This window comes from Microtus oregoni, unplaced genomic scaffold (genome assembly GCF_018167655.1).
Source record: "Microtus oregoni isolate MIOR12 unplaced genomic scaffold, Mior012 000054F_ref0000373, whole genome shotgun sequence".
Lineage (NCBI taxonomy): Eukaryota > Metazoa > Chordata > Mammalia > Rodentia > Cricetidae > Microtus > Microtus oregoni.
In genome coordinates, this window is record NW_024543830.1 from 1,496,442 (window position 1) to 1,510,864 (window position 14,423).

General features: G+C 48.3%; 1 protein-coding gene across 1 annotated transcript; it reads right to left on the bottom strand.

Moving 5' to 3' along the window:
- Positions 1-1,173: 1,173 nt before the first annotated feature.
- LOC121438087 (RIIa domain-containing protein 1-like) lies at positions 1,174-9,261 on the bottom strand. The gene is made up of 5 exons (XM_041638317.1): positions 9,175-9,261; positions 8,550-8,626; positions 3,057-3,103; positions 1,962-2,088; positions 1,174-1,284 (listed from the first exon to the last, which is right to left on the bottom strand). Exons 1-4 carry the CDS (start codon positions 9,259-9,261, stop codon positions 2,018-2,020), a joined length of 282 nt encoding a protein of 93 aa, XP_041494251.1. The 3' UTR covers positions 1,174-1,284; positions 1,962-2,017.
- Between the last annotated feature and the right edge of the window lie 5,162 nt (positions 9,262-14,423).

A 14,423-nucleotide genomic window follows, 5' to 3' on the forward strand; every position in this document is an offset into this window, starting at 1 on the left:
CAGCTTCCGGTGCTGTTCTTGAGCCACTGCCCACTGTTATTTACCTCACTTTGTTTTTGTTTTTGAAACAGGGTCTTTCATTGGCCTGGGACCCATCTACGGGGCCAGGCTGGCTCACCCAGGAACCCACAGCCTCTGCTTCCCCAGTTCTGAAATCACACACACACACACACCGCCACACCTGGACTCTTTGTTTAATGTGGGCTCTGGGGCTTGAACTCAGTTCCTCCACCTTAGAAAGCAAGCATTTTGCTTTCTCCCCAGGCCCCTTTTTTTGTACTTCCTAAGCAAGGACAGCTCTGTCCATGCCAGAGACGCTGAAGTCTAATTCTGAAGCACAGAAGGAACTCCTCTAAAGCCGGGGCAGTGAGCAGCAAATGCCCACAGGCCCAGCACCTTCAGAGCCATGGCTGAGGCAGGAGAATCATGGAAAATTCGAGGACAGTCTAGGCTACAGAGTGGGACCCTACTTAAAACAAAAACGAATCAACCTCCTGAGGGTTCCAGTTCATAACTTATGTGGTTTCTGGGTCTTCCTGTTCTGTCGCCCTTTTTAACCAATGCAAGTGAGGACAGCTAGGAGCAAGGGATACAAATAACACTCAGCCTGTGTTTCTGTTGCCATGGTGATGTTGACACGTGAAACTCACGTGAGCTCCTTTATACAGTGAAGCCGTTTGATTGCAGAGGCCAAAGAGTGAGGTCACAAACCTGAAAGGTATACACACACACAGAGAGAGAGAGAGAGAGGGAGGGAGAGAGAGAGAGAGAGAGAGAGAGAGAGAGAGAGACATACACACACACAGAGACACGGGGTGGGGGCTAACTGTGCAAAGGGCTTCATGCCACCACCTGAGCTGTCTTGCTGTCTCTTATCCAGATATCAAATAGATGACCAGCTTGCTCCTAGAGCTCCCAAGAACAAAGTCCTCCCCCTCCCCAGAGGCCTGTCAGGTGTATGTTTTGCAATATTCATGGCCCCTCTTGAGTTCTCACCGTCCGTCCTTCTGGCTGGAGCGAACAGTTCCTGCCACTCCCAACCCCAGGCCACCTCAGGGAGAAAAGGAGAAAGGCAAGAACAGCAGGCCCCACACACTGCACCCTCCTCCCCATGGCGCCCTCCTCCTCTTCCTCCTCCTCCTCTGGCCAAATGAAGGTAAGAGAGAGAGCGCGGGCGGGTCTGGATTTAATGAGCATCTCTGAAAACCTCTGTGGGAGGAAGAGGCCCACACAACTTGGAGACCCAGACTGATGGCAACAGGGCTCCCAGGCCTCCAGATGACCCTGCAAGACAGAAGTGGTTACGCTAGATTAGGATTGCGGCCTTTCCCACCTCACAGTAAGAAAAAACAGCTGGGCGGTGGTGGCGCAGGCCTTTAATCCCAGCACTCAAGAGGCAGAAGCAGGCAGATCTCTGAGTTCAAGACCAGCCTGGTCTACAGAGCGAGTTCCAGGACAGGTTCCAAAGTTACAGAGAGAAAGCCTGTCTTGGAAAGCAAAAACAAACAAACAAACAAAAAATAAAAAAAAAAAAAAGAAAGGAAGAAAAAAAAAACAAACTACTAAAAATAACTCCAGCTTTCAGAATGGTTTCAGGAATTATCCTGCCTGTGAGGGGCGGGAATAAAACATGAGGTGCTCTGTCATGTTGTATAAGTAGGAGGGAAGAAAGCAGGAGGGAAGCTGCTCCCAACCTGAAGCTGGGGAAAGGCCTAGGTGTCGACTCCCTCCATCCCCCACCCCCCAGGACACGTCCCACACCCACCCTCTCAATCTGCCTCACTAGATCCTGCCGCTAACACAGAGACACTCGGGGCCTCGGCCTCTAATCCCCCTAAACTGTCAGGGAAATGGCACACCCGCCCCACACTGTTCTGCTCTGCCGTTTCCCGGCTTGCATTCCTTCACACCTAGACCCATAAACCCGTGTTGCTTGTCACAAGAATAAGGCTAACACCCACCCGAGGCTGGATTCCTTCTGGCTTCTCCCAGCAGCTGAGCGTTGTGGCTTTGCTAATTAGACTCCTTTCTTGTCTTTAATTAGCTGCATGTGAATCTTGTGGGGAAGTCTTGGATCTGTGAAATAGTCTGGGACGGAAAATCAGAACGAAATTATCTCTACTGAGGGAGAAAGCCTGGGCAACAGCTTACTCTACTGACAAGTCGGAGGCTTTGTCCTAACCGCACTCACTGGTGGTCCCCACTTTACAATACCATCTCGGCGCTCACCGCCAGGCCCTGGCAGCTGCCGTGATGAATGCCAGGAAAGCAACCCAGGCAAGGCTCATGCAGGTTGCCCAGTTTGGGCTCTTTGGCCGACTTGATGCTCAGGGAGCCACCAAGGGCTCAGGATCTGAGTCCATCTTAGAACCCAAATGAGCACCAAGTATTATTCTGATCTCCACTCGGCTTGCCAGTTGGTATCTCTGAAATACAGACCTTTTCTAGGAACACGTCTCACGGCGAGACGGCAGAAGAGGATTCTTCCGCCAGGAAGAATGTGAGCCACAGCTCTGCTGTGGCAGCGAAAGCGAGCTGAGAGCGCTGTGGGCTCCCAGGGTTAACCGCACCCAAGACACCCGCCCAGCTCCCACTCTACACAGTTTGACCCGAAGTCAGCTCGGCAGCCAAGTCCATTAAAAACCACCTGGGGAGTCTTCAAAACCTTGGCTGCTGGGCCCCCGCCCCAGACTAATTAAATAAAAATCTCTAGAGGCGGGGCCTGAGCATCGGTATTTTTCAAATGCTCCCCCCGGCGGTCCTAACGTGCAGCCTGGGGTCAGGAGCCACTGTAAGATCCCCCGCGGATTAGGGCTGCCCGCTCTCATTTTAGAATCTCAAAACTCATTTGCCCTCCAAGAGAAGTCCTGCCTCGGTGCCACTCTGGCCTCATTCTGAGGAAAAGTCAGGGGGAAGAAAGGGACTTCAAAGAACAGCTCCTGTTGGGGTGAAGAAGAACCCAGGCCCCACAGAAAGCCCTGGGCTTGCCCAACTCTAAATCCCCAATTCAGCTTCTTGCTCGGGCACATGTGACACCCCGGTGCCTCTGTACTCACGCGCAGCAAATTCAAGGATGTTGTCTGGTCTTTTCAGAAACATTTCTCTGAAAAACAGTAAAAAAATAAAAGGAAGGCGGGTAAGGGGGGGAGGGTCTGTGGGTGTGGCCACTGCCCCATCTGGCTCTTTGGGAAGCAGATTAATGACAGGCCTGCCCATTCTAGAAGTCATCAATAAATCAGAGGATCTTCAACAAAAAACAAACCAAACCAACAAACCAGAGGGTCTAAGGTAAGGAACAAAACCATGGAGTGGCCGGGTGTGGTGACCATGACCATGCCATTAATCTGGGCACTCAAGGGACTTAGGCAGGCAGAAACCTGGAGTCCCAGGCCAAGCATCGAGCACCAATGAACCTAGGCCGTTTTCCTGCCACAGAAGAGCTGTGGAGCGGCCAGCAGGCTTTGTCACCTGACACACTTACAAACCCTGGACCAAACATGGCAAAAAAGAGTATCTTCCAGGACCCCAAGGATCTCATGCTGAGTGGACAGAAACGTGACCCTGGAATGGGCTGAGGAATTTTACCATGGCTTTCTCAAGGCCAGGAGACAACAAAGCTAAAAAAAAAAAAAAAAAATTATTTAACAACTTTAGATGCTATTAGCTCTACTACACAGCAGACAGACATGAAAATGTTATCACCAGGATGCTGGAAGTGTCTGACAGTCCAGAAAGTTCTAGGTTTCGTAAAACATTTACTAATACTATATTGCTTTATAACGTCCCTGTAAAATGGCAATTATGTCTCCATTTCCCATGTAAGAAAGCAAGCCTCAGCCGGGCAGTGGTGACACACGCCTTTAATCCCAGCACTCGGGAGGCAGAGACAGGAGGAACTCTGTAAACTGAAGGCCAGCCTGGTCTACAGAGCGAGTTCCAGACCAGCCAAGGCTGTTTGAGAGACCCTGATGTGGGGTGCCCTTCAGTATATGTGTTGCTTTTATCAGTTGATGAGTAAAGCTGTTTCAGCCAATGGCTTAGCAGAGTAAAGCCAGGCAGGAAATTTGAACAGAGATAGAAAGAGTAGGTGGGGTTGAGGAGATGCCATGTAGCCGCCAAAGGAGAAAGAGGTATGAACATTACCAGCAAGCCACGAGCCTCATGGTAAAATATAAACTTTTAGAAATGGGTTAACTTATAGCGAAGCCATTGATCAAACAATTATATTTAACATATTAGCCTCTGTGTGGTTATTTCATAAGCGGCTGTGGAAACTAGCAAGTGAGAGAGAAACTGATGAGGGGAGGAGCAGCAGGACAGAGAAAACCTCCAGCCACAAGACCCTGTCTTGAAAACAAACAAACAACAAACCAAAAAAGGTTAATCATTTGCCCAAGTTTATACAGACAATAAACACAGGAGAGGGCCAGGTCTTGGGTGCCCAAGGCCAGTGTTCCCTCCTTGTTTGCTTTGCCTCTGGCTGTGGTGGCCACCAGCCACCTCCATTTCCAGGTGCTCTCGTGGCCAAAGTCCAAGGTCCAATAATTTTGCTTCCCTCCTCCTTCAGTTCAATTAGACGATTACTGAGTCTAATTACATGCAACTATAATTTATGAGAATGATTTTAAAGTAAGAAACAAAAAATCGGGGCTAGGAAGATGAACTAAACCTCTGAAACTGAAGAACACTTGCTGCCCAAGCAAGAGGCCCTGAACCCAGAGCCCCAGTACCCAAGTCAAAAGCTGGGTCCTGACCCGGTGTCTATAACCCCAGCACTGAGGGAGCTGGAAGCCAGGGGATCACCTGAGCTCTCCAGTCATCAATCAGCCTCATGCCAGATTCAGGGAGACCCTGTGAATGAGACATAGAGCATTTGGCCTCCGCATGCTTGTACAAGTGCATACACGCGCGTACACACACACACACACACACACACACACACACACCACATAAACACATACACCATACACAAACACACACACACCACACACACACACACTACACACACACATACCACACACATACGTACCACATACACATACACCATACACAAACACACACACACACAAACACACCACACACAAACACACACCATACACACCACACACACACATACCACACACATACGTACCACATACACATACACCATACACAAACACACACACAAACACACCACACACAAACACACACCATACACACCACACACACACATACCACACACATACGTACCACATACACACACCATACACAAACACACACACATACATACACACAAGTGCGTGTACTCGGGTGAGTGAAAAATACAGGCCTTCCTGGAAGACCTGACAAACAAAAGGTAAGCTTCCTAAAAGGCCAAGGAGCCTCAAGTGGTTACTAAAAGACTATTAAACAGTGCTTTGAAAGAATGGTGTGGTGGTGTGAATAGAAACGGCTCCCATAGGCCCATAGGGAGTGGCACTATTAGCAGGTGTGGCCTTGAGGTTTTAGAAGCTCAAGCAAGGCCAAGTGAGTCTCAGTCTCTTCCTTCCCGCAGATCCAGAACTCTCAGCTTCTTCTCTAACACTATGTCTGTCTGCATGCTGTCAGGATTCCTGTCATGATAATGGACCGAACCTCTGAAACTGTGAGCCATCCCCAGTTAAATGTTTTCCTTTATAAGAGTTGTCATGGGGGGCTGGAGAGATGGCTCAGTGGTTAAGAGCATTGCCTGCTCTTCCAAAGGTCCTGAGTTCAATTCCCAGCAACCACATGGTGGCTCACAACCATCTGTAAAGAGGTCTGGCGCCCTCTTCTGGCCTTCAGGCATACAGACAGAATATTGTATACATAATAAATTAATTAATTAATTTAAAAAAAGAGTTGTCATGGTCGCCAGGTGGTGGTGGCGCACGCCTTTAATTCCAGCTCTTGGGAGGCAGAGGCAGGGGGATTTCTCTGAGTTCGAGGCCAGCCTGGTCTACAGAGTGAGTTCCAGAACAGGCTCCCAAAAAGCTACAGAAAGAAACTCTATCCTGAAAAAAGCAAAAAACAAAACAAAACAAAAAACCCCCACCGAAGCTGCCGTGGTCATAGTGTCTCTTCATAATAATAGAAAACCCTAAGACAAGACGTTCCTAGTCCAGGGAAACAGCAAGAACCAGAGATGCAAACAGCACTGTGGTGTGACTGCCCTGAGGTTGGCAGCTGGGTTGTATCTACTCTGTCTACTTCACAGTGCCAGGCAACCCACTGCCCAGCGTAGTGCAGAAGTGAAGGACTCCTGATGGAAGGTGGGGGCAGGGTGGGGGGGCATGCGCTTAGCACGAGGCAGTGGGTTGCTGGCACTGTGAAAAGGGGAACGGGAATATGTGTTGGACTCACACAATCACAGAATGGAGACAAGATCGAGTAGAAGGAGGAGGGCACAGAGTGGCAAGGATTTGTGCCATTAGAAACCAGCAGCATAACTCAGGCCACCACCTGGGAGACTGAGGCCAGCCTGGCCGGTATTGTGAGACTTTGTGTGAAGTCATCATAGTAATAAGTAACGGGTCCCTTTAGAATAAAAATGTAAGTATGATCCCCACATCTGGCACTGGCAGATGACACACACACACACACACATATATATATACATATATCAGGAGAGAGATAGAAATACAGATAGATATATAGATTTTTTAAAAGACAGATTCTAAGTATGTAGACATGGCTGATCTGGAACTCACAATGTAGACCAAATGGGCCTTGAACTCACAGAGATCTGCTTTCTCTGCCTTCTAAGTGCTGGAATAAAAAGTCTGCATTAGCACACCTGACTTGCATCATGATATTATCTGCCCTGGCCGCAATGGATCTGTTCTTCAAAGAGACGAGATCTCAGTGTTCACTAACTCCTTTCCTACCTGTTGTGTGACTCTGAAACTCCTCCGAGAAATGGCCAAAATATGAAGACTAGTGAGATCCAAGGAAAAGCAAAAGGGACTTGGAAAACCTGGTGGTTTCTGGGGCTTGAACCAGGGCTTCAGGCATGGCCAAGTGAGTGTTCTGCTGTGGGGGGTCCCGCGTGCACCCAAGCAGACAGCACCATATGGTGGAGAGAGCCAGGGGCTGGAACACTTGGCTCTTTGGTCGGAAGCCTGAGAAAGAAGTACACTTCCCGTCTCCGAGCTTAACTTGTCTCATTTGCAAAATGGAAACAATAATGTAAACTGTCTTTTATTTATTTTCAGATTCATTTTTATTTTATGTGTGCCTTTTTTGCATTTTTGTAAATGTACTACATGCATGCCTGATGCCTGTGGCATCCGAAGTTGTCAGATCCCCTAGAACTGGAGTTACAGGCCGTTAGCCGCCATGTGGGTACCGGGAACTGAACCGAGGTCCTCTGTAAGAGCAGCAGGTGGACTTAACTGAGTCATCTCTCCTGCCCCCATTAGATGGCTTAAAAAAATAATAATGGGCTGGGCATGATGGCACGCCTTTAATCCCAGCATTCGGGAGGCAGAGGCAGGCGGATCTCTGTGAGTTCGAGGCCAGCCTGGTCTACAGAGTGACAGCCAGGACTACAAAATTAAGCTCTGTCATAAATTTTCTTTTATAGAGTTGCTCCGGGGCTGGGAGGGCGGGTGAGCAAATGTTACCAAGACGCCCTCACAGTATGGATACTGTGGAGACACACAAGGTACCACTAGCTTCGAACACTGGGCTAATAACATAAATCAGAGACTGACGACACCGTTACAACAGTTTGACGGCTGCTGACATAGGGAAACAGCAGAGTCTAGAAATGGACACCAGGGTTATTTCAACCGCGCTGACCTGGCGGTAGCAAACAAAACTCGAGCTAGTGCTCTGGTCTCCATCCGTGTCGCGTTTCTCCAGTTCTTTTCCTGTTATCTCATTAGGAGATTATTTCAAGACAGGGTCTCACTATGTAGCCATGGTTGGAACTCTCTCCGTAGACCAGGCTAGCCTTGAACTCACAGAGACCCAGCTGACTCTGCCTCCCATGTGCTGTAGCTAAAGGTGTGTGCCATATCCAGTGTCTTAGGTCCAGTGCCACCACCACTTGGCCATTCTGGTTCTGAGATTTTACTATTCTGATGGAGTGCACTGAAGAAACATGCCCTAGGACACACTGGGAAATGGGAGTTCTATTTGTTTCTCTATTAATTTTTAGCTTTTTAAAGAGAGGGTTTCACTCTGTCATCAGACTAGCCTTGAATTCCAAACTAGGCCGAACTGGTGCGTTTGTGTAATTCCAACACCTGGGAGGGTGCAGGTAGGAGGACCATCACAAGTTCAAGGCTAGCCTATGCTACATAAGGAATTTGAGTTCAAGACCACCCTTGGCTATATAAGACTCTGTTTTAAAAAAGTAGGAGGGGGGCAGTTTTGCTGTTTTGTTTTTCCTGAGTCTCACTATGCAACTCAGGCTGGCCTCGAACTGAAGATTCTCCCCGAGGGCAGCTGTTAGAATGTCTGAAGGAAGACGAGAGCGCGCATTCCCGGCGAGATCTGGGAAAACCCTTACTAGCTCTCTCTGGACGACCTGTCAACCCGCCTACCTGAAGAAGCCGCTAATGAGCAGCGACACCTCTTTGTGGGTCCTCAAGTACTTTTCATTTGCGATGCGAGTCTGGATCTGAGGAGCAACAACCAAGAGTCAAAGGTCTGGGGAGAGAGATCCAGGTTTCAAGCCTAGAAAGAGGTATGAAGAGGGGGGACAAGCCAGGTCTTTTCCTGGAGTGTTTGAAACCCGGAGCAGTTTTCAGATTTTCCTTTGAGGCAGCCGCATTTCTTTTCTCTAAAGGCAGAGAGTTTCGTAGTGCCTGGGCTGTTCTGGACCGTGATGAAGCTGGCCTTGAAATTCTCTGCCTCTACCGCAGTGCTGGTGTGTGTGGTGGGTGTGGGGCGTCGGGTAGAGAGGATTGGGACCCAGAGGTTGGTGCAGGCTAGGCCAGCATGCTAGCTCCCACCAACTGAGCTACACTTCCTGTCAATTCTTTACTTGGCCAGACCCCTACTTGGTTCTTCCTGCGCTTTCATACCCGGTGGATTGGGCTCAGGGACGCTCCATAGTCCTCGGGCGTTTATCTCCAGAAACAGACCCTGCTCTGCTCTTCCCGGGGTTCTCCTTCGAGGGACCTTTGTCCTGAGGAGCCTCACTTTGATCAAAACAGGTAGACGCACCTTGAAATCTCGCAACTGCTCTAATTGCTCTGGGCTCAGTGATACCGGCTCCGGCTCCCCAAAGAAGCGTTGTTGAAACGTCTCCATCTAGCCGCAGGAGGTTGTCTAGGCGACGGGCCGCGGAGAAACGAAGCCCCGCCCCGCTGTCAGCCCCGCCCCTGACCCCGCCCCTCTATAAGTCCTATCCTTTCCTGGCTCTGAAGACAGAATCCTACTGACTGAAGCAAGGTGGAGGCTACTCTTCAGCAGAATGAACTTGGACTTGGGGTGCCCAAGGGATCACTTTTCCCAGACTTAAAGACTGATTTCTGAGTTGAATTGTATCTGAAATGCGCCTTTCTTCTTGACCCCACTCGACTTCAAATACTGCATTTACTTAGCTAGAACAAACCACAAAAGAGGTTCAGAGCAGTCTTTCAGAATCCAGCCCCCAGCTTGGGCAGACTGTGCTTGCGTAGAAAAATCTAGGCTTCTTCCCTTCCTACTGGCCCAGAAGCCAAGCACTCCATCTGTTCCATAGACAGACACTAGATATTGGAAGTCTGGGTTCCTAAAATACGAAAGCACCCCAGAGCGTGGAGGGAGCCAATCTCTGCAAAGACAAGAACATTTTCAAACTCAGAATGCTGGACCTAGCCAGCGCTCTGGCAGAATTTCCCTTTTTGTAATGACTTTCTCAGGTAGATCAATTTTCTCTTCACCCTAGGCTCCTCATAAATTGTAAATTATTTCTCTCTCGACTGAATAAGGGAAGGGAAAGGGAATGAACTGACTGCAAGATTTGTTCTTTTAGTATCTAATTAAGAAGGGTAAGCAAAGCCGGGCGGTGGTGGCGCACGCCTTTAATCCCAGCACTTGGGAGGCAGAGGCAGGCTACAAGAGCTAGTTCCAGGACAGGAACCAAAAAGCTACGGAGAAACCCTGTCTTGAAAAATCAAAAAAAAAAAAAAAAAAAGGGTAAGTGAAACACAGAACCTCAGCTCTCAAAATAGCTGCCTGACAACATACACACACATACAGACCACACACACACACACCACACACACACATACAGACCACACACACACACACATACAGACCACACACACACACACACACATGTGCACACCAGTTTCCCTTGCTCACAGAAATGGCACCCAGCAGAGACCTTCTGAGAGGCAGGAGACAGAATCCCAAAAGAGTCTGGGACTTGTGAACACTGCTCCCCAGAGCAAAGACATAGCGTGAGAAACAAGCTGAATGTCTGGCCATGGAGGGATCTCCCTGCGATCTGCTCACCTCTACATTTCCGAGAGAACAGCAGATGCAGGTGGGCCAGTCAGTGGCTATAAGCGTTCTCCTAGGAGCCCATCTGGGTTAGCAATCATTTGAGTTGTTTATCCGTTTTTTTAGGAGAGAGAGTTAATGGTGAGAGGGAGATAAGCTGCCATCTGTCGGAAGTGATGTTTTCCCAGCAAGAGCAGAGGTTACCCAAGGGTGATAGTTTCTATAAGCTGAGGCCAACTTCCTCCTATCCCATAGAGGGAGCGGTCACAGTGAAATCCGCAGACTTGTAGGTAGTGTGGCCGTCACAGCCTCTCAGTTCTTGAATCTTTGAGATGTGGCTGTGTTAGATAAGCCAGAAATTTAAAATACACTTTGGATCTTGAAGGCTTTATGGAAGAAAATAATATAAACTATCATCTCAATAACTTTACATGTACTGCTTGTCAAAATGGTATTTTGAATAAAGTAGGTTAAATAAGCTGTCTTTGTGTATGTGTATGTCTGTTGTACACATGTGTGAAACCAAGTGGCCATTGCCCATTGTTAATCACTCACCATCTTCCTTTCACTGAACTTAGAGCTCACTGGCTGGCCAGGCCACCCACGACAGCCCAGAGAAGCAGGAATCCACATTCCCTGACTGCCCAGTGAGGGGATTTGGACTCAACAATGCATCCAACATTTTATGTGGGTGCTAAGGACTTGGACTCAGGCCCTCATACTTCTGTAGCAAGTACTCTACCTCTGAGCCACCTCCCTAGCCCCATAAAATGATTTAAAAAACAAGACAGGGTCTCACTGTAGCCCTAGCTGACCTGGAACTCAACACGTAGACCAGGCTGGTCATAAACTCAGAGAGTTGCTTATATCTGCTTCCCAAATCCTGGGATTAAAGGCATAAACCACATCTCCTAGCTCCATTATTATTTATTTATTTTTCTTTTGCTTTTTCAAGGCAGGGTTTCTCTGTATAGTCCCAGCTACCTTGGACCTCGCTATGTAGACCAAGCTGGCCTTGAACTCAGAGATCTGCTTGCCTCTGCCTCCCAAGTGCTGGGATTAAAGGTGTGCACCACCACTGCCTGACTATTTATTTTCTGGTTTTTCAAGATAGGGTTTCTCTTTAGCTTTTTGGAGCCTGTCCTGGAATTCGCTCTGTAGCCAGGTTGGCCTCAGACTCACAGAGATCTGCCTGCCTCTGCCTCCTAAATGCTGGGATTAAAAGCATGTACTACCACTGCCCGGCAATAAAATTATTTTTACATGTAGTTTCCCGAAATGGATGCAATCTTGGGAAATGGAGGCTGGAAGATCAGAAATTCACTCTGTGCTACATAGCGAGGTTCGGGCCAGTTTGTGATACAGAAGACCCTGTCTCAAATAAATCGATAATTTGTAAAAAGTCAGTAAATGAGCCAGACATGGTGGTGCACACCTTTAATCCCAGCACTCCAGAGGCAGAGGCAAGACGGTCTCTGTGAGTTTGAGACTAGCTGGTCTATGTAGAGAGTTCTGTTGTAATAGGAGCGGCAGGGCTGCGTCCCCAGCACCCCGGCCGCCTGGCTAGCTTATGCCCCGAAATAACAACACACAAATTGTATTCTTTAAACACTACTTGCCCACTATATCTAGCCTCTTCTCGGCTAACTCTCACACCTGGATTAGCCCATTTCTAATAATCTGTGTAGCCCACGAGGTGGCTTACCAGGGAGATTCTAGCCTACGTCCATCCTGGGTCAGAGCTTCATCGCGTGTGCCTCAGAGAGCAGAGCTCTCATGTCCGCCCGGGAGAGGGGAGCATGGCGTCTCTCTCAGGCGTCTGCCCCTGAGAGGAGAGCTGTCGAGTCTGAGCTCACTTCCTCTTCCTCCCAGCATTCTGTTCTGTTTACTCCTCCCACCTATGTTTTAACCTATGAGGCCAAGCAGTTTCTTTATTACTTAACCAATGACCTTCCTCCATCAGAGTTCCAGGATAGCCAGGGCCACATAGAGAAAATCTGTCTCAAATCAATAAACAAACAGGTCAGCAATGTGATCAATGCTTAAAACACTTGCCACACAAACCTAAAGACCTGCGTTTGATTCCCCAGAACTCACATTAAGGTGGAAGTAGAGGCTCCACCCTTAAAAGCCGTTCTTTGCTCTTCACACATGTATTGTAACATGTGTGCATGTGTGTGCACCCACGAAGACAAATACAAATTGATAATGTAATTTAAAATGTTTAGAGGAGGAAAGGGGACTCCACAGAGTTGCCTTCTGACCTCTGCATGCAAGCCATGACACACACACCTCAATAATCAAATAATACAATAATAATAAATAGGAAGTAAATAAAATTTTAAAGTTAGCAGCTTTCTTGGGAGTAGTTGAGACAGGCTCTCTCGGTGTAACTCTGGCTGTCATGTAGCTTGCTATATAGACCAAGCTGGCCTTGATCTCACAAAGATCGGCCTGCCTCTGCCTCCCAGTGTGGGCTTATAGGCATGTGACACCACTTTTGTCCCCATTTAAAAAATTATTTTTATGTATATAGACGTTTTACTTGTATGTTTTACTTGTATGTTTGGGTACTATGTGCATGTATTGCTGCAGAGGCTAGAAGAGGGCATCAGATGGCCTGGAACTGGGGCTACAGATGGTTGTTAGTCATGATATAGGTGATGGGAACCGAACCTGGGGCTACAGACGGTTGTCAGTCATAATATAGGTGATGGGAATTGAGTCTGGGGCCTCAGAAAGAGCAGCCAGTGACCATCTCTCCAGCACCTTAAAGGCAGAAATCTTCTCATACATGGCAGCTTAGCTTTGACTGAGGAGGAGCTAGCTAGCTTGTGGATGGTGGGCAGAGAAAATCCTCTGCTCCTGGGGCTCCCCCTTAGTCTTTACCTCACAGAGCTCCCATCCCCCCAAGACTGAAAGAACTTCAGAGATTGTGCCCACAGCCACTCATCTTGGGGAGTCTGATTGACAGCACCAATCTGGACTGGACACTGAGCAAAGGATTGAGACCCTTTGCCGTCTGCAGCTGTCTCCCAGTTACTGCTCGGGAGGAGGAGCCAGAAGGGTTCATTGAAATTCATTTTTGTCGATGTTTAATATTTCAATTAAGATGATTAGGCCCAAGCCTGAATGAGCAGCAGGGAGGCAGACCAGCTGAGAAGACACACAGTAATGAGATCAGTGGGCCCATCCACTGGGTCCCCCATGTTAGCAGGGCGTGATCTGTTTAACATCTCCACAAATGCCAAGATCGGATTAGAAAGGCAAGAAAGGAGAAGTGGGGGTGGGGCCGGTGAATGGAAAGTTACTGTGGAGAAAGAGCTTCCCACTTCCTGGTCTGCTGGCACTGCCATGGCTTCTCCTGGCCACTCATCATAGAGTCCCCATTACCCTCACCGTCTTGTTTCATTTTAGGGCACCCTGTCAGGAGGACCTGCACATCTATCTATATGGTGAAGTGTGATCAAGTCTCCACACAGACACTCAACATACACACCTGCCGGAATGTAGTAGCTTCAGGCCATAGAAACCCAGGTTAAAGGAGGTGGACATGGTCACCAAGGAATGGGGGAGCAGGAGGAAGGTCACCAGGGACTCTCATGCAGTGCTTCAGGGGCACAGAGGGAAAGACAGCCAGCCAGGTTCACATCACTGCATTCCCACATGGAATTCTAGGTGTGGGACCCAGCCTACCCAGGCTGGAGTCTCAGCTGGATGTGTTTCCAGCTGTGTGACTTTGGGCAAGTTATTCAACCACTCTGTGCCTTGGTTTCTTCATCCATATCATATAGGGCGGTGTGTTTAACAAGTTAGGAACCTCACACGTTTGGAACAATGCCTAAGACATGGTTCTGCTATTTCAGATTCAGAAGAAGAATCTTTTTTTTTTTTTTTTTTTTTTTTTTTTTTTTTTTTTTTTGGTTTTTCGAGACAGGGTTTCTCTGTGGTTTTGGAGCCTGTCCTGGAACTAGCTCTTGTAG